Below are 20,461 nucleotides of genomic sequence, written 5' to 3'. Positions count from 1 at the left end.
CTACAGAGGAAAGAAGCAGATGCCCCCGTCCCTGTGGCTCCTCCCAGGGCCCTCGCTTTTGGGCGCACTCCCTTACTTGGTAATGTGCCTCCCGGAGCCTGACCCTGCTCAGCTCAGATGCTGCTCTGGGATACAAATGGGAACTGAAATGTGTAACTGTGTGTAAATAAGAAGCCTTGCAATAGCATGTAGTGACATCTCCCCCACAAGGCCTCTGAGTCCCTCCCGACTGCATCCCCATGAGCCTTAAGCATCTCGGGTCCAGGTGGGGGATGCTAGGCCCTAGTCCACGAGTGCCTTAGGAACCATGACACTTTCCATCTGTCTCCCCAAGATGCCCAAAGGGAACACAGATGCCCTCTGAGAATGTGGCCGCAGACTGAGTTTCTACAGTGTAAACCCTGATCCCCATGAACAAGTGCCTGGGAATACCTCTTAAAGAGACCTAAACATTGTGTCACATGAAGACTTGGAGTGTCCTTGTGACGTCTTCTAGCTTGGGTAGCTATTTTTGTTAAACTGACCCAACGTTTGACCTTGGGAAACAACAGGGAGCAACCTGTAAAACTCACATTCAAGAGCCATGTGGTTGCTGTCAGGGTGGCCCCTCAGCGTTTATAACAATACCAATAAAGTGAGACAGTCAGGACAGTGGAGTGACAATAGGAATCCACAAGACTGGTATCCAGACATAGAGAGCATCGGTGGGCAGCAGGGCCTACACAGTGGCCACACTTCAGAGTCTAAGTTCTCCTGCAGTGTGGCCAGGGATGGTCAAGCAGGGACATTGCCAGCTTCTGCCCAGATGCTATCTTAAGAGTCAGTCGTGTGCCGCCACATGCTCTGCGACTACGCCTAGGGAGCTGGTGGCCAGGGAGCTAGTCAGTGCTGTCACCAGCTTTCTACCTGGGTCTCCTGAGGCACCTCAAGGCTTTAGAGAGTTAGGTTTGAAAGGGTAGCTGTGGGTAACCATAGCAAGGGAGTCTTTTCTAGAAGCCCTCAAGCCTGGAGAAGAGAGCAGGAACAGTGTGTGACGTCACATGCATGGCGGTGTCTCCTCCTTCCCACTGGACGATGGGCAGTATTCATCTGCCAGCCCTGGCTCCACATGGGTCTTTGCTGGTTTCGCTGTCCTCTGTCATGGACTGTACTTGCTGGCTTCCCAGTGTAAAAGCCAAGTTATGCCTGCAGAGGTGTTCATGTCAGTTAAAGACTTGTAACAGACTTGCTGGTTTGAAACTTTGGACAAAAAATTAACTTTAAAAGGTAGATCTTATTCCTAATTAACTTATTTCTACTCAGTGGAAGAAAAAAAAAGTTAAAGTATGCCTGATTTTGATGATTGGGAAAGGCACATGTGCCTCCTGGGTTGTCTGAGAGACAGTCACAGCCTGAGGCTCTCCCTGCTCTGGTCAAGCCTCAGGCAGAGGTTCAAATCTACCCACAGTCAGCCCTAGCTTTTGTGCCACTAGTGTGTCAGACGTCTGCCAGCTCCCCCTGTCACTCAGATCTCAACCACGTGTCACCTCCTTAGACAGGACTTCGTCTCACGGTGCATCACCTAGCCTGTCTTCTGCAGAAGCCCCATCTGTCTGTCTCCTAGTGACAGAGCCTCAGAGCTGAGCCCCAGCTGTGTCTCAGCTGTCCCACTCATGATTCAGGATGGAGCAGTCACCATCTAAAAACATCACAGGAGGCTCTAGCTGGAGGGGACTTCTCAGCAGTCTCCTCTCCCTCCGTTCCTCAGTGTCAAGTCTGCAAGTCCCCCTCACTGTGGAGGGGACAGTGACTCTAAGCAGCTTGGCCTGCGTCTTCCGCCCTTGTTCCCTGGATGTCTGAAAGTGGGAGGAGGCCAGGGTGTCTGGTTATGCAGGATACTTCCCAAGCTTCCAGTGTCACTTAGTGGTGACTGCCCTGGTGTGCTCCTGTGAGCAGATTCCAGGGCTGGCCAAGATGCACCTGTCTGCATGCCCAGTCACTCACATCATCTCCTGTGCTCCAGCATTCTTATTTGTGCCTCACTCCAGAAACAGAGCATGACTTACTTAGCCCAAGTCTGCCCAAGTAGACTTGCTTTGTTGAGTAGCTGCAGGAATGATCTTCCCACAGGACAATGTCAACTGCACCTCACCTTCTGAATTAGAGCCAGCGCTGTCCCTTCCCTTCTCACTAGGCCTCCATCCCACCTTTGTCCTGTCATGTCAGCCAGCCACTGTGCTTACTCTACTGACACCAGCCACTGCCTTTCCCTAGCACCGGCCAGTGGCCCCTTCATTGTACCCCAGAGAAGGCCTCAGACGAGGAACCTAAAAATCATGAGTGTTTTCTCTCCCAGTTCCTGCTCCATCCTTACTGCTGGCTTAGCACTTGACAGGGGCAGAGCGCAAGCATGAGCTGCTGTTAGTGTAGAGGTCCAGAGAGCGGCTCCATAGTGTTCCCTCACAGGAGAGACTGGGAGACACTGGCAGGCATCACCACTCTCAGCATGGTCGCCTGGAAACAGCCCTGTCTGGTTGGTGTCACTGTCACTGTCTCTGTGAGAGGTCTGCCCAGGCTGCAGTTGTGGAGTGGGAGCAGACTGTGGGTATCCTTCAAGGCCACCTGTGCAAATGCTGCCTGTCCCATTCCAGATGCCAGGGCCTCACGGCGCCCCAGAAGGATGGAGGCGCAGAAATCACAGGTGCATTTGTTTAATTACGCCCCTGAACTTAATTGCAGGTTCAGCCTGCCAGGTGGCCATTACTTTGATTGGTCTCATTAGTCAGATGCAGCCACAAGCAGCTGCATGCAGTGCTCTGGGCAGGTTCAGGAAAGGCACTTTGAAAGTGTCCGGTCAGGCTCTTTCAGAATTTATTCTCAGATGCATAAGGAGTTCCTAACAATGAGGGTTATTAATGACCTAAGCGCTTACTGAGAAAGGGGATTGCTGGGAAAACCGTGGCCGCACTTCAGGAAGTGAGGGAGCAGGTGAGGCAGCGTAGGCCTGTCCTGTGGAATCAGGAAAGTAGGCCAGCAGCCACTTCCTCAGAGGTCATGAGGAGGCTTCCTTTCTCCTTCCAGTCTGTTAACTGAAGCAGCCTCACCGCTCCTTACGCTGTCTCAGATGTTTGCCGTTCAGCTTTGCAAACCTCGTTCCTCAGACTTTGTAGCTCCTCAGAAAAGATGTGGCTGCCAGCTGTCTCAAGGCAGCAGGAAGCTGCAGCACTTGTTAAAGGGGACCGGCTACCCTGAGAAAGCAGGGGCTTATCTCAGGGCACTCAGATCTGGGTACTTCAGAAAGCCTCTGTAAGAGAGTGAATGTTCCACAGGACTCCATGCTGCCCCCCTACTTGCTTTCCAGTGCCCAGTTGGTCTCAGGTTGGCTGCTTGTGACAAAGCTCTGTCTCGGGTGATAGCATCTCAGGGGTCCCTGTTTTGGCAGATCATGTTTTACAGTTTCCTGGGCTACTTTATAAGAGTGGATGGTAGTGTCTGTGCTGTAACCAACTCTGGGGACTGTGGTGGTCACCGTTTGTATCTGAGTCGGGACATGCTTTCCACACTGACTGACTCTGACCCCAGGTGGATCAGCAGTGCGGTGCTGTGACTGACTGATTCTCTGGGGATGGTGGTACCTGGGCAGGGACTGATGGACTAAAGGATCACAGACTAACAGACTCTACACAGGGACCAGTGCTACTCAGGCTGTGACCAGCTGATTGTGACAGTGGTAGTACCCATGCTCTGACTGGCTGACTATCTGTGAGGACAGTGACTAATGACATAATAGGTTGATTGACTCTAGATAGGGACTATGGTGTTTATATGGGACTATGTGCAAATGACGCAGCGGAGCTATGACCTACTGACTATGGGTCACAGTGCTCACTCTGTGACTGACTGTGTAGACAGTGACTGATGGGTTGAGAGACCAGTTATCTATATCAGGGGCTGTGCTGCATCTCTGCACATGTGTGCATGTGTTAAAGTACATGTGGCATCTCTGGTTCCATGTTGTGACCGACTGGCCTTCTGACTGACTCTCTGTGAGGGCAGTGGTACCCATGTTCAGACAGACAGACTGACTGACTGTCAGACTCTGGGACAGTGGTGCCCATGCTGTGACTCTGGGTGGAGACAGGCTGACTTACACTCTGATTTTGTTTCTACTTAGATGAGTTCTGGTTCTCGGATGGGTCCTTATCAGACAAGTCCAAGTGTGCAGATCCTGGCCTGATGCCGCTGCCAGACACAGCTGCAGGGTTAGACTGGTCCCACCTCGTGGATGCTGCACGAGCATTTGAAGGTAAAGATTCACCCACACCCAGGGTCTTTCTGTGTGCCCAGGGAGCATGCTCCTGCACTGCAGGGCCTGTGCTGCAGCCTAGGAGCCCGTCTGTGGGTTGGATCATCTTGCAAATGTTGAACACTCTGCCTATATCTGGAGATGACAGGAGGGGAAGCATTTAGAGGCGGCCAGCCACTTGATAAGTACTCGGCAGAGGTCTAAATCCCTAAATTCTGTTCCATGGACCAACTGCCACCTGACGCACAAGCCCCTTTTCCTCCTCAGCCTCGTTGCCCTGTGGGAAAAGCAAACCTGCTTGCCTAGCTCATACTGTCTCACCTTGAAGCACACCCGGGTGACATAGGAGGGACCCACATGAGGCCAGGCCGGAGCTTCCAGGTTTAACACAGATGACTGAAGCAGGATTGCTTGCCCCTTGCAGCTCTCTATCTCTGTGGGTCTTGGCTCCTTTTAAGCCTATGGGCCACTGTGGGTGAATTGAGCCTGTGGTCAGTTGGCCACCGTGGGTCAGCTGAGCCTGTGGTCCCTGGGCCGCCGTGGGTCAGCTGAGCTTGTGGTCCGAGGGCCGCCGTGGGTCAGCTGAGTTCTGAGAGTTCTCCAGCTAGCATGCTGCCTTTGGTCAGCAGTGAGGCTGTGACTGTCCAGTTGAAGCTGCACTGGGGAGCAGCCCTCTCCAGCTTTTTGGGAACTGTACGCACAGTAGATGAAGACCCTGCTTCCAGGAGTTGGGCTTAGTGGGATGTGGGGCCACAACTCTTAGGAATGTTTGCCGTTGTTCACTTGTATTGTCTTTCTCATGACTGTGGCCAAAACCTGACAAGCAATGGCTTGTGAGAGGACAAACCTCCTTTATCTCATGGTTTGAGAGGGACCCTTGACAGCATGGTGGTGGGCAGACCTTGGCTGGGGAGTGGGCAGTGGGTGTTAGTTCATACCTCAGTGGACTAGGAAGTAGGCCAGGCTATAATGACCCGCCTCTCAAGTTTCTATAACTTCCCAAAGCACCATCCCAGCTAAGGACAAGAACTCAAACACACTAGCCCTCAAGGACATCCTACATACTAGCCCATGGGAACGTATTACACACTAGCCCATTGGGACATTTTACACACTAGCCCCCAGGGACGTTTTACACACTAGCTTATGGGAACATTTTATATACTAGCCCACAGAGGCATCTCAGACACACTAGTCTATGGGGATATTTTACACACTAGCCCACAGGGACATCTCAGACATACTAGTCTATGGGGATATTTTACACACTAGCCCACAGGGACATCTCAGACACACTAGCCTGCAGGGACATCTTAGACACACTAGCCTATGGGGACATTTTACACACCAGCCCAGGGGGACATCTCAGACACACTAGCCTGCAGGGACATTTTAGACACACTACCCTATGGGGACATTTTACACACTAGCCCAGGGGGACATCTCAGACACACTAGCCTACAAGGACATCTTACATACAATCTGACACTTCAGCATTCTTTCTGCTCCCATCTTTATAGCAGATGAATTGATTGGGACTGTTCACAGGGCTGGCCTTCAGGCCTCATCAGAGGGTGTGGCCCTAGGGCTCACAGCCTCCATTGGCTCCTCACACCTGTGACATCAGGCTTTGGGAAACAGGTTGGATCATCTCCCAGAGGGGTGTCAGGTTACAGAAGGCAAGGACTGCTACTGTAACCCATCCTCTCCTCTTGTGACCTAGCCTGCTGAAGAGACCTTCTGTTTACCCATGTCTCTGGGGCGCGTGTCTACAGGGTGGGACGGGGGTGTTGCTCCAAGGCAGGATTGCTGAGAGGGGACACTGTAAGTCAACATACCCTTCCTACTTCCCACTAGTGAGTCTCTCCCTCCAGGAAACAGTCTCAATGGTGTCCATATACTTAATTATTTCCCTGTTACAAACTGCTGAAGGTGGTGGATTCAGACTTTAGTACCATGTTGATAGAAGTAGCAGCTAGCACATCTGCAAACAGTTTTTTTGGGGGGGTGAAACATCAGTGCAACTGATTCCTCCAGTCAGAAACCTTAGGTCAGCAGCCATGACATGCAGGAGAGCTTGCCTGGTTGAACTCACGAGCACTCCCTCATGACAAACACTCATGGGACGCTGATCTGAGACTTCAGTTGCCGTACCTTCTTACCCCAGCACATGCGCGGTAGAAGGGTGGGATGAGGCTCTTCAGCAATGCAGCTGCTTCCCTCCCAGGTGCTTGTGTTCCCCTAAGTCACCCCAGGAAACTCCCTGGCTCACCAAGCCACCTTGAGTGGGGTCTTCCCTCTGGTTTGTCAAGGGTGTGTCTGCATCTGGGATGAATATGTTTCCTTCCACCAACTTATGGACAGACAACATGATTCCTACTTAGAAAATCAAAACAAGAATCCCTCCCTGGAAGTTGTGTGTCCCGTTGACGTGCCTCATTCATCACCAGAAAGGTCATGTTCATCTTCACTGAGCTAAAGCGTGGGTGCTTGGATGCTGTCATGTTATTCAAGAGTACAGCCAAGGCACCAGATTCACCACCCCCATTACAACTGTGTGTTACTGAGACCACCGGATAAGTCACCAGCACCCTCCAGAGAGGAATGTGTTCCCGGGCTTGCTGACCACAGGCAGTGAGACAATTCAAGAAACTAGAGATGAAACTTGAGGTCTGAACTTTGGAGATGTGTGATATATTACTCTGATAACTGGCTAAGAAGAATTAAGGACTGCAGAGGGGCTGGGGAGACTGTCTGGTGGGTAACATCACGTTCAGAGTTTGAATTCCCAGCACTACATCAAAGCTAAACACTGACTGCACACCTATAACCCAGCCTTGTTGGGGGGAGCTGAAATAGGCAGGTCCAGGAGCTTGCTAAAGAAGGAATGAAGTAAAAGAAATCCGTTTTAAAATACAGCAGCAAGTAAGGCATCCGTGCACTGTGTAGACAGAGCAGTAGAGTGTTGTGTAGACAGAGCAGTAGAGTGCTGTGTAGACAGAGCAGTAGAGTGCTGTGTAGACAGAGCAGTAGAGTGCTGTGTAGACAGAGCAGTAGAGTGTTGTGTAGACAGAGCAGTAGAGTGTTGTGTAGACAGAGCAGTAGAGTGTGTCTTTGGACGCTGACTGGCATTTGGCAGACATGGTCCCAAGTGGTACAAACAGAGCAAGATGGAGTTGATGTGAGAGAGGAGGCTCCTGGGGCTAGAGCAGATTGCCATCCCCTGGAGAAGTCACAGGTTCTGTAAGGCCTCTCTTGGGCTTGTGTCATGGGACCTTGTCATGTTTGGGGTCTTGCTGTCCCCTGCAGAATGCATACCTTGCCCATGCCTGTCATCCCCTACTTAAAACCTACGCAGGAGGTGAAGCGCAGCCTCAGTGCCTGCCTGGGCAGCAGGAGGAGATCCTGACTCAAAAAGCGCAGGGCTTGGATCCCATATCTTGTATCACAAGAAACAGAACTCTCCCTAGGAAACTCAGACACAGTTCCCCAGTGCCAGGAATTAGCTTCGAGACTAAAGGGAACCTGTCACCAGACCATCTATAGATGGCAACTCAGAAAGTCCCTAGCTAATGGCCTCCTCTGCCCGTGCCCTAGCTGACTCTGGTGGGGCTCTCCCTCAACACAGTGCTTGTTGGGCTGTCTTTGGAATGGGGGGAGGCCATGCACCTGGCCCTGCTCTGAGGCCTCTGCCAGGCTGGCTCCATTTGCACTGACAACGAGGTGCCGCCTCTCCTCACCCCACCCCTCATTCCTTCACACTTTCTCATTGCCTGTTCTCTGGGTGACACTAAAGAAAGATTAAAAGAAGTTATTGAGGAATGTCCGCTGCATAGGAATAAATTTCATGGTGACATAATTGAGTATTTATTGCAAGACACAATAGGGGATGAAGAACAAAGGGCAAAGTGTGGAGGTCACTGAAAAGCCACCGAGAATGTTCCAAAACCAAGTGTCACTCAGAACTACCAAGCTCAGTGAGTTGTTTTCAGTTTCAAAGAATAATGGTGCCCTTGTGCAAGGCTTTCCTGAAATCTAGCGGCAGCTTTCTTATGTAATAGAATTCTTTTTCAAATCTCTTAAAAAGAGAGCCCCATTTAGACAGCCTGGGTCTGTAAGATTGCAGTGAGAAAGCATAGTGAACTGCTGTAGTGGGTGGGGATTATTCATTGTTACAGTCGAGAGTTTAACTAGTTTAATAAAAGAAAAGCTTTAATTATAGTAAGTTATAGTAGGTGAAGTAATTAAGAGTGATTATCCTAATTTCTTAAAAGTATATCTAATGGAATTGGGACCGATTTCTAATCAGAGATAAGACTTGAGAGATCCTAACACAGTCTTGTGGAGGATGTAGCCTGATTCCCAGATAGTCTACAGGATGCAGTTGGGAATATGCTGATGAGCAGGGTTTCCTCAGAAGTTAAACAAGAAGCTGCCTTAGTTTCTTTCTCATTGCTGAAATAAGATGCCCTGACAGAGCAATGTGAGGGAGAAGCATGAACTCTGACTCACAGTTCCTAAGAGAATAGTCCCCCGTGCAGGGAAGGGTTTGCATTGCTGTGAGCAGACACCATGATCAAGGCAGCTCCTATGAAGGACAAGGTTTACTTGGGGCTGGCTCGCAGGTTCAGAGGTTCAGTCCATTACTATAAAGGTGGGAACATGGCAGCATCCAGGCAGGCATGGTGCAGGAGGAGCTGAGAGTTCTATGTCTTCATCTGAAGGCTGCTAGGAGAAGACTGGCTTCCAAAGTCTTAAAGTCCACCCCCTCGGTGACATACCTACTCCAACAAGGCTACACCTACTCCAACATGACCACACCTCATAATAATGCCACTCCCTGTGCCAAACATATTCAGAGCATCAGCAAAGGCATGGTGTGGTTGCCCACAGCATTGGAAGCTGGTTGGTCCCATTATGTCCACGCACAGGACACAAGACTAGGACCTGGATGTGGTGTGGCTCTGCATTTCGCTCTGAGAGGGAAGCACCAATACACTGCTGGGGCGTGGGAAAATGCAGCCTAAGAGGAGGGAGGCCAAAGCTGGGGTTCCCTGACTCCAAGGCATTCAGTCACCACTGGAAACCGCACAGAGGAGTTGAAAGGGAGGATCAGGGTCCACAGGCCTTAGATGAGGAGCTGGGGCCAGGGGTCTCTTTACTCCTGGACTTCCAGACGCTGCTGGGTCTCAGGGAATTGGGAACAGAGTTGGATCAGGGCCAGGGAGGATAGGAAACTCGGGCTTAGCTCATTGGCGATTGTCCTTACCCTGGCAGCAACTGTCTGGGAGCATGGAGGGGCCTTCTGCAGGAGACTTAAGACGGCATGACTCTGTAGACAAAGGCTTCCTCCATGCTTCCCACAGCAGTTCTTGATAAGAGAGACAGTCCTTGGTTCCACACTGTTCATGGATTGTTCACCGGAGAAAATGAGTGCTTACCGACTCCTCAGGGTGGACCAGAGATTAGATACCTTTTGTAGGAAGGGATGTCGGGGAAGGGAAGCTCACTGGCTGAGCCCTCAGGGTCTCTAGGCACCTCATCAGCATGGAGAACTCTGTCCTGATCTAAGTGACCATAGGTCACCTTCCTATGTAAGGAGCGTGGTCATGTGACAGGGGCCTGGTTGGCAGCAGGTGAAGCTCCTACCGTCCTCTCTGGGTTCTCCGGCTTCCAACCCGCTCAGCTTTACCAGGTCTCTAGGCACAGTCACTGCCCCACAGGAGCTGGTTGCAGGACCAGGCGCTAGAGTCCCAGGGCCCTCAGACACCCTCGTCTTCCAGCAAGACTCCACCTCCTAAAGGTTCTACCACCTTCCCTAGCAGTGGGATCAAATGTTCAAACCGATGAGCTTATGGAGAGCACACATGCAGACCACAACAGGAACCCCCTGAACCCACATCCTTTACTGTTTGCATTGGGGTCCCTAACACATCAACAGTGTCATGTGGAAAGGGGGGGGATGAATTCCAGGGGCTTAAGACTGCCGTCATGCTTATACACCTAGTAGGATCAAATGGAAATTATTAAAGATTCTAAAATTGCCATGCAGTGGTGGCACATGCCTTTAATCCCAGCACTCAGAAAATCAAGTTCCAGGATGCTCCAGGCTACATAGAGGAGACCCTTTCTCAAAATACAAACAAACATAAATCTAGAATTAACTAGATGAGCAACTTTTCAAAGTATTCCTGATTTTTAGCTACTATTTTTATATAACAAGCCATCCCGAAATGCATGGCTGCCGCCATCAGCACTCTATGCCCTCCAGCTCAGCCACGTGGTTGGTTCTCCTGCTTCATAGGCCAACAGGGTGCACGCATGGAGCTTGGCTGTGTCCAGCCCATCCAGAGGACCCCACTCCTGTGCATGTCTGGAATAGCCGTACCCTGGCTGAACTCTGCACCCATCTGGGGTCGTGGTGCTTTGTTGTATGTGATGGAATGATAACGGCAGTTCTGTGAGGGCTTGTTGTCTGATCTGAGACATACTAGGCTGTGATACCAGCCATCCTTGTGGGTCATTCAGGACACAAGGACAGTCAGATACAAGGCTGGGGCTGACACCAATACCTCATGGTGGGGTGGCATGTTCACACAGCAGAGGAAGGTCTGGTTGGCTCAGATCCCATAGACAGTCACTGGAGCAGCCATGAAGGACAGTTTAAGCCAATCAGCTAGATCCAGCTATGTGTTCTTTGTAAATCAAGCCATCCTCAGAATCACAATGAGAAAATGGAGCCACTGTTAACTGTAGAGTCTTAATATAGACAAGGACAGGAATGGATAGAATCCTCTGTGGTAAAAATGACAGTCCTTTTTGAATTAATTTGAGATAAGTGCAGTTTCAATACAGCTATCTAAAGATATGCTAAGAACTTAATTGCACCCATTTAAAAAAAGATGAACAGTATTCAACAAGAAACCTATTATAAATCAATAATAATTAAAATAGCATAATAATGATTCAAAAATAGAATAAGTCCTTTTGAAAAAAATAAAGAATATAAGCATCAGAATGTATTTAACACTAAATGAGAATGCAATTTATATACACCATTTAGATTTAGAAACTAGAAAAGTCAACTTTATAAAAGTGAATAATAATCAATATCACCATTTGGAAGCTTTAATTACAGAATAATGAGAAAACATGAAATATAAAATGGCCATGTAAAAACATCCATAAGTATTAAACATTTCATGAACCTGAAAGAGTAAGTTTTAAAGGGGACATGTGAACTGTGGAGAAAGGCTTATAATGAACGTGGTAGTGAAAGCCAGGATGTGTCCAGTGCGAAAATGAGCATCAGAAGACGCCACCTCTGTGCTGAACAGCTGGTGTGTGTGCGTGTGGCACACTGAAAAAGACACACGGTAACTAACTGTGCAGACGATGAAGAATACACCCAGTAACTAAGCTGGCCTGCTCAGAGTGGGAAATGCTGCTGCTGCTCTAGGGAGCCACAAAGAACACTGGAAGCCAGTGTCGTCGTTCTGTGGATTATAAAGCAACCCATCTTCTCATTCAAGCACGGTGACAGTTCATACCCAGACCAGAAAAATGTACCACAACCCCTCCCCAAACCTGAAATTTCACTCCTAAGAACTGAATGATAGCCAGTTATTCAATATAAAATAATATAGCGCAGTTAGAATGAATCAGTAGATAAGTGACCAGATTGTAACCCAAAAGGCACAGTGTCAGAATGGAGCCATCTCCTTGGTCTAGGAGAGGGTGATCTGGGTGCTAATGCTGTCAACCTGGGCCACTGACTCCCCTGTGCTGTGACAGTCCTTTAAGACCTGGCTGGGTCCCATTCAAGCTTGAGTTGTTTATTTCCCATTCTGTTTGGTATGGAATGTGATAATGCCCTTTGCCTGTCAGAGTTCCTGAACAGAACTGTAGATTTGCCTAACACGGCAAGATCCTTTAGCCGTCCACCATGTGGTGCCCAGTTTATCGTCTGCTGCTTGAGATGTGTTTCTATAGAGTCATTTTCTTAATAATGCTTCCACTTTCCAATGGTTCAAGAGCAACACAGCTCCCTTAGAAGCTGCCTGTGGGATCTGCCCAGCTTCGGGACCCTCTCCCCAGGTGCTGCTTGCACTTTCATCAGCCCTGTGATGATAATAGGGAGCCGCAGGCACTCGTCAGTGCTCTGTGTGGCCGGGCTGCGGTATCCTGTAGGCAGTGTGTCACATGCATTTCTGATAATGTATGAATAGTGTGTTCACTTAAACCCAGGTGTATCAGGATGTGGCCTCATGAACAGGATCAAAGCCAAGTAGAAGATTCTGGCTGTGGGTCAGACTGAGGCAGGGAGGGAAAGTGGGGTCTCTTTAAAAGTCCTAGCAGTAAAGGGCTGGGGAGAGGGCTCAGTCAGTAAAGGGCTAGGTGCACAGACGTGAGGACCTATGTGAAAAATCACCCATGGTCACTCTGATCAGTGCCGCACAAGGCACGGTGATCTCTGTACCAGGAGAGCAGCGGCTCTCAGCCTTGGGTCTCTCCAGCCAGCTAGCTCACCCCAGTCAGTGAGTGGTCCAGGCCAGTGAGAGGCCCTGTTTTAAAAACAAGATTGACAGCATCCTAAGGAATAGTAGTAGCCAGAGTGGACCTCTGGTCTGCACACACACCTACATACACATGAGCATGCACGTACACACAGGTCCTGGAGTTCGTGGCTCCCGTTCATCGTTAGAATGTCAGGAGCACTGGTGTGGTTCTAAGAGTTGGTGCCTTAGATGCTGAGCAAGCCTGAGATGTGGTCATGGTCCAAGTACATCGCTCATTAAGGTGCAGGTTACTGCACCATGTGCCTGCAGCTGAGGATCAAGTGCTACATGGGTAATGCAGCTCCCTGTTGGGCTGAGTGGGTACAGGATCTCTGTCATGTGTCAGAGTGTCGGAGTAGGTCAGTTAAAGGACCTGCATGCCCGTGGCAGGTGTTAGGTGGGGGCTGTGCAGTTGGCAAACCCTGATGTGACGAGTCACTGGATGGGCCCAGGGCACCATGAGCTTCTGCGCCTTTAGCGCTGTGTGGCTGCAGTGACTTTCCATCATGTGCTCCTGGCAGCCTCAGCACCACTACCCTTTTTAATTAACTGGTAGTATGTGACCCTACATCAACCGAACAGGCAGGTCACCTCATTAAGAGGCCTGCACAGCAGCCAGCAGGAGACAGAGCTCCCAGTGCGCCTGGGTACTGCTCCTCCCCGTTAATCAGTCCCTGTGAGAAGGGAGGGCCTCCTCAGTACTCGCTGGCAGATCACATCCCCCCTTTCCCAGCCGCAAATTCATGCACGCACTCAGTCCAGGGGCAGGGTGATGCTCTGTAACCACAAGGTGCTTTCTGCCTACTGTGCAGCGTTGCTGGCCAGCCTGAGTTCTGGGTCAGAGTTCAGTCCCAAGCGGCTGGGCTGCTCCTTTTTCCTTTTCTTTCCAATCCAACTTCCTGGAAACAGTGAATGCCAAGTTCATAATGCCTGTGGTAGGAGGTCCTGAGTCTTACTTGCTTGTGGCTATTGCTGCTGGCATTGCTGGGACCTCTGAGCTTCGTGCAGTTTCTAGTGAGAGGCCCCAGCTGGCTGCTGTCACCACCACTGTTCTTAAATTCAAAGCATGGATCATTCCTGTCAGTCTGAAATGATGGCATCTGTGGTTGATCCATTGTGTCAGACACTACCACCCGACTTCTAAGTAGGACACATGAAATGTTACCTCACCGTGGTATGTGACACTATTTAATACCTGGCTGTGTCTTTACACATTCAGAGACAAGAGAACACACACCTATTCAAACATATGCCAGCACTCTATGCATGCTGTACTCACACAACCCCGTATTTCAAGCCTTAGAAGGGTCCCTGAGATCCTCAAGGTCAGAGAGATCTTCCTGTTCACAGGAGAATTCTCAATCTTATTTCAGGTCTTGACTCAGATGAAGAACTCGGGCTTCTCTGTCACCACGCCTCCTACCTAGGTGATTGACACGCGTTCTTGCTGTTTTGTAGCCTGTTTTGTATTCCATACGTCTGCACGCCTGCATGGTGGTCCACATACTGTGTTGGGGGTGCACAGGGACGTGTGCCCTGGCTGTCCTGTCTCGGGAATGTTCTCGAGCTCATGGGAGCTTGCAGCAGGGTCCATCTCCATGGTTGTCACCAGCCACGTCATCCAGCTTGCTAAACCACACACAGCCAGGAGCTTTAGATTCCTCGGAGTGTGGAAAGAAGAAAGCCAACTTGCTCTGTAGCTGTGGTATATGCACCATACCCTCCCTGTGGAGGGCACCCAGCCTCATGCTTCTTCATTGCCACCAGCTTGCCTGAGTTTCTGTTTCTCCATTTTGTTTCAAACAGGGCATTGTGGTAAGGAGGGTCAGCAGATTCCATTCAGTAAATTGGTCTTTACAAAATCACGTGAACTGGTGGCTCTCACCAACCTCCTTTCTTTCTGTTCCTCATCTCCAGACCAGAGGGTAGCCTCCTTCTGTACCCTGACCGACCTCCAGCATGGACAAGAACTAGAAGGGGCCCCAGAGCTGTCCTTGTGTGTAGATCCCACCAGTGGCAAAGAGTTCATGGATACACCTGGGTATGTAGACCCTCCCTCCCACTGTCCCAACGCTTAGAGACCCTGGGCCAGGCTGGAGAGAGTCTGGCAGTGGGACTAACTCAGATACTAGAAATGATAACACTTGTCTGTGTGACCATCATACTGCATAGACAGCTGCCTAACTTCTACAAAAGCACCAGGCACTGACTCTCATCATCCAGTCTTGGCCAGCCAGGCCACACGTGCTGTAGGACCTGCCTAGGGCACAGTTCTTCCCAGACCCTGCCTACAGTTGACAATATATGAGGGATGCACCCCCATTCGTGATGCATGAGCTCCGTGAACTGAGTCATGGTTAACTTGCTGGGGAACCTGGTTCTGTCTTCAGGACAAAAGCAAGTTAGGAAAATCATGTCTACATGTGGCTCCCAGGACTTACCTCTGGCCCACCTCTTCTCCATTTAAATAAGCCTGGTTTTTTGTTTTCTTAGCAGCCTTAGTGTCTTACCGGTTCTCAGTTCATGGTGGTAGCTATGAACTTGTCTCAAATCATCAACTTACACATAAAATTTTCAGTGAAAAGTTTACTAACATGAACACAAGCAATGTCCTAACCTTAGGTCTCTTAAATTCTCTTTATTGCACCATTTATCAGGGAGCGATCGCCCTCCACACTGACTGGGAAAGTTAACCAGCTAGAACTGATTCTCCGACAACTGCAGACTGACCTTCGGAAGGTATGTGATTGCTGGAGTCCACAGACAGAACAAAGCTTTCCCCACAGTCAGCCCCTTTAATTCCTGCAAATAGTTACATGAGAACCCTAAGCAGACCTGGATCCAAAGAGGTTCCCTCAGTTTCCTCTCATCTTCTCACTGGCAGCTGGGGTGGGGTTTTCCCTGAAGGTACATAGAGTCCTGTACACATGCCTGAGGGTGTCTGTGCCTTGTAAACTCGAGGTCTCCACATAAAGTAAGATTCTGCGTTGTTGCTTGCAACAGCCACATGTAAGTCAACCCAAAGGAGTATCAGTTACTCCTCAAAGACAAGATCTCCAAGAGCCCAGTCAGCTCTCACAGTCAGTCAGTCAGTCAGTCAGCTCTCACAGTCAGTCAGTCAGTCAGTCAGTCAGTCAGTCAGTCAGTCAGCTCTCCCAACTCAGAACAGCTGCCTTGTACATACTCATGTGCCAGTTTCTCCCCAGAGGAGCAAGATGCTGCAGTGCCCCTACTGTGCTGGGTGTCTTTGCTGCCCTTGGAGGCAGAGTGGAGTGTGAGTCACAGAGAGCCCCAGAAGCCTCCTGGGGCGTCGGCTTGGTTTGGCTGTGGGAGATGAGGAATTATAGGTAGTGTAAAAGTGGATATGGTTAGCCGGGCATGGTGGCGCACACCTTTAATCCAAGCACTCGGGAGGCAGAGGCAGGTGGATTTCTGAGTTCGAGGCCAGCCTGGTCTACAGAGTGAGTTCCAGGACAGCCAGGGCTACACAGAGAAACCCTGTCTTGAAAAACCAAAAAAAAAAAAAAGTGGATAGAGTTGGTCCAAGCCAGAAGGAACTAGTGAAGAGAATTAATTATACAAGAGTAAAGTTCTTATCTACTATGCAGGACCTAGGATGGAACAGCTTTTGCTGTTTGCTAAACACATGTGGGTCTGTGTATACATGCACACTCATGTGTTGACACACTTTCCTCTGATGGTCACTGTCTCCCACCACCAGCTAAGGAGCTAGAGCTAAGGTCAAGGACAGGGGAAACTTCCAGGGTCTATTTAGCTGAGCTGCCCACAAGGCTTTGCTTCCACTTCATGTTAAGGTGATCCTGATAGAGCAGTGTGTGTGTGTGTCTGTGTGTGTGTGTCTGTATCTGTGTATGTCTATATCTGTGTGTGTCTGTATGTGTTTGTGTGTCTGTGTGTGTCTGTATGTGTTTGTGTGTGTGTGTCTGTATGTGTCTGTGTCTGTATGTGTGTGTGTGTGTTTGTGTGTCTGTGTCTGTATGTGTTTGTGTGTCTGTGTGTGTATCTGTGTGTGTGTCTGCATGTGTTTGTGTGTCTGTGTGTGTGTCTCTGTCTGTGTGTGTGTCTGTGTGTGCGCGCTCCATACACGTGCATGAGCCAGCTCCAGGGACCTCCTACCCAAGTCTGCCTGAGCTAGGAAGTTTCCCAGGCCCTGGGACTTTGTTCTAACCCAGCAGAGCCCCCAGGAAGCAGACGCAGCTCACCGCTTTATCTCCTTCGCAGATGAGGACACTGAGACAGTTGAGTTTAACTAACTTGGTCTAGATAAGAAATCAAGAGAGCAATTGAGACACGAGGCCCCCTGGGGTGTGAGGACATCAGGGGTGATGTGATGCACTCCCTGATGAGTCCATCAGGAAACAGCGTGAGCTGCCTGAGCAGGTATATACCAGCACAGCTCCTTCCTTGCAGGAGCACTTGGGACAGAAGACATGGCGGCGTGGGACAGGAATAGCTGGGGGTGGGAGGTGATCATCCAGGTGGGCTTAGAAGACAGTGGAGGGGTGGGCACCAGGAAGCTTCCTCTGAAAACAGGACATGGCAGTGGGCCAGAAAGTAAAACACGTGACACTGCTCTAGAAGGGGCTGTGGCATCAGTGCTGAAGTGTGGTGCGCTGTGGGTTGGAGAGAGAAGAGGAACCGGGCTTTAGAGTTGTCCATTAGTGGTGAGGAATTCTTAGAGACAGGACACATGGACAGGGTAAAGAGTTAGGGGATGAACTGGAGGCTGTTGAAGGATGGAAGTAGACACCCTGAGGAGGTGAGGTGCGTCCAGTAGTTCAGCTGCTCGCCCGCTGAGGGGCACAGCAGGAACAGTGGCTGCTATGACTGTCCTGCCCCTCAGCTCTCCAGAGCTGAAGCTTGTCATGTAGTTCTCATGGTAGAAGCGCCTAAAGCAGTTAATTGGAAAGTCCCAGTGTGTGGTCTTGAGAGGCAAACTTTGAAGGCCAGTGTGGGGCTCCACCAGCACCAGAAGGATGGCGTGAGGTCGAGCAATTATCCCAGAATTAGCATCGCAGCTGCCACACTGGTGCCAGTCTCAGGCAGAGAAGAAGGCAGCTGGAGACGCCCTGCAAATCAGGAGGGTTCTGCCAACCTAGTTGCCTCTGTCCAGGTGGCATGGAGCGGTAAAGCTTCTGATTGATAGACTTCCTACACAGCGGCTCCGCTCCTCCTTAGGAACGGAGGGAGCCAGGAGGCTAGAGTGACTCCAGGGTCTGTGAGCAGCAAAACCCAGGGGCCCTCATGCAGCTCAGGGGGGCAGGTGGCCAGCTGCCCTCTAACACCATCTGTCTCCGATCCACACAGGAGAAGCAGGACAAGGCGGTGCTGCAGGCTGAGGTCCAGCACCTGAGGCAGGACAACATGCGGCTGCAGGAAGAGTCACAGACAGCCACAGCCCAGCTGCGCAAGTTCACCGAGTGGTTTTTTAGCACCATTGACAAGAAGGCCTGATCAGCTCGCTGCTCCTCACCTTGGGACCACGGGCTGGTCGGCCTGCCTGCCTGCCACCCTGCCTACCCGTGGTCCCTTCCAAGTCAGCAAAGCAGTTTTTACATGTGCTTTCCATCACCTGTAGGTAGATGTCTCACTGTCTGTCTGTGTCTCTACTCACCCCAGCAGGCAGGTCAGGGGCCTGGACTCCCGCATAGCTGCAGCAGAAGATGAATGTAACTGCTGGTGGATGCTGACAGCCTGTAGCCGAGTGGTTTCCCTGACGATGCTCGGGTCTCCTTCCTGTGGGGAGAGAACCTAGGCAGGTGACCTGCAGAGATGCTAAGCCAGTGGACTATGGCAGGGCTGTAGGGCTGTAAAATAACTATGGAGACGAGAATCAGACATGTACTTTAATGTTAAAGGTGCTCTATTTTTCGGATGTACAGTAGTTTTATTTCCACAGCCGCATTATCATAGCAATAAGAAGGGCACGCAGTAGGCGGTCTGCAGAGCTCTGTCAGAGACGGACCCTGAAGTTTAACACTAGCACGAACGCTGTTGCTGTAGAGACGTATTTATTTGCAGGAACAAACGGTGCCTGAATATTAACAGTGTTCTGAATTTTTTTTAAAAGAGATGCATATGCCTTGTGAACGGCTGGACCTGTCAGTAGTCACTCCTGCGCGCGTAGTTTGCTTTCTTGTAGTTGCTCTGCTGCAGTCAGTCAGTCTACCCTCCCCGATAGAGCCCCCGATGCTGAGTGCCAGCAGGATCCTGTGTCCGACACCAGATCTGTTTATCTTTGTACAGAACCTCTGATAAAGTGTCTTGTATTTAACACTCTTATTTAAGCTTATTTAACCCTAACTTGTTAATTTTATATGATTTTTGTTTCACCTGCGCTAGCTGTAAGGCGGGAGGCAGGCAGGCAGTGACTGAGCTCACCTGGACCTGACTGAAGCAGGTGGGCGAGCTGAGGACCGGATGCTGCTGGCTAACACGTTGTTTGTATTGCTTCTCCATTTTTAACTGTTATATTTGAGATGAACATACATTTTGCTTTTTTAATAAATGTTCAAAAGAAGTCAACATCAGAAGCAGTGTTGCCTGTCTGTGTGGACTGTGACATGTCGGTCATCCCTGTGGGCTCATTTCGGACCCTGGTCCATATTCAGGACTGTCTAGCCACCTCTTAGTCTCCTGCTGGTTCAGAGGGCTAGGGATTCACTACTACATGTCACATACACGACTCTCTCAGCTTCAGGTCCCCTTGACCCTGAGAGTGTCCATCCTCAGAAGGTGTCACATACACGACTCTCTCAGCTCCAGGTCCCCTTGACCCCGAGAGTGTCTGTCCTCAGAAGGCTCTGGTGTTTCCCATTGTATGAGCAGATAAACTTCGACTTGGGGTGAAATCTTGCTCAAGCTTCCTCATTAGTCAGTTGGTTTTAAGCCTGGGCTCACTGTGTGTGTGTGTGTGTGTGTGTGTGTGTGTGTGTGTGTGTGTGTATACAACCCAGGTTTGCCTGAGCTCAGTCTTCCTGCCTCAGCACCGGAGACCTGGACTTGCAGATTCGTGCCACCACATCCAACTTATAAGTTGGTGTTTCCTCCAGGAATTCAGAGTTGTTTGTAAGGCAGTTGTACGACAGACAAAACAGTAGCAGAAACTTAGCCGGAACCACATGTTTGAAAGCTTAGCCATGACAGCCATGTGTCTGTCCAGGACCTGGGGCACAACTGATCCAAGTCTTTGATCTAGAGCAGGTATGATCTTTAGAGTGCAGCCAAGCAGGTCGGGTGAGCGTGCCTTAGAGAAAATAAAGGCTCCAGATGAAAACAGCTGGAGAGCCATCCCAACTTTACGCATCACCGTGGTCCAAGACAGCAGTGTCTTCTTGAGGTTGTTAAGTCTTCCCTCATGTGTCTAAGACCAGAGTAGAGTCATCTGTCAAGTCCTGAGCCATGCCTCACACACAGGCAAGGTGACTGTGGTCCATTACTTTTCAAAAGTGATGTTTCCCCGTATCCAGGTTAGCCAACCATGGCTTCCTGCCCCTGGGGTACAGGTAGCTCTGCACAGCTTCGCAGTGGGCTAAACAGGCTTGGTGACCGACACCTCTTAACCACGCATGTTAACTTGCTGTGAGGACGCACTCCT

The 20,461-nt window shown here is 50.2% G+C and overlaps 1 protein-coding gene across 5 annotated transcripts in view; it reads left to right on the top strand.

Annotated features, from left to right (window-relative positions):
* Window positions 1-19,395, top strand: part of Sipa1l2 (signal-induced proliferation-associated 1 like 2) — a 151,796-nt gene extending 132,401 nt beyond the window's left edge. For 2 of the 5 annotated variants that reach the window (XM_006531024.1, XM_030243567.1), the window contains 5 exons: window positions 4,154-4,285; window positions 14,217-14,270; window positions 14,761-14,884; window positions 15,501-15,582; window positions 18,172-19,394. In XM_006531024.1, the coding sequence (XP_006531087.1) occupies window positions 4,154-4,285; window positions 14,217-14,270; window positions 14,761-14,884; window positions 15,501-15,582; window positions 18,172-18,318 (539 nt within the window). In that variant the 3' untranslated portion in view covers window positions 18,319-19,394. Of the gene's footprint in view, window positions 1-4,153; window positions 4,286-14,216; window positions 14,271-14,760; window positions 14,885-15,500; window positions 15,583-18,171 lie in introns of all 5 variants that reach the window. The other 3 variants (NM_001081337.2, NM_001357372.1, XM_011248389.1) reach the window with 3 other exon arrangements.
* Window positions 19,396-20,461: the final 1,066 nt, after the last annotated feature.

This window comes from Mus musculus, chromosome 8 (genome assembly GCF_000001635.26).
Source record: "Mus musculus strain C57BL/6J chromosome 8, GRCm38.p6 C57BL/6J".
NCBI lineage: Eukaryota > Metazoa > Chordata > Mammalia > Rodentia > Muridae > Mus > Mus musculus.
The sequence above is the reverse complement of the archived record's forward strand: the minus strand, read 5'-3'. Positions and strand labels throughout refer to the sequence as shown.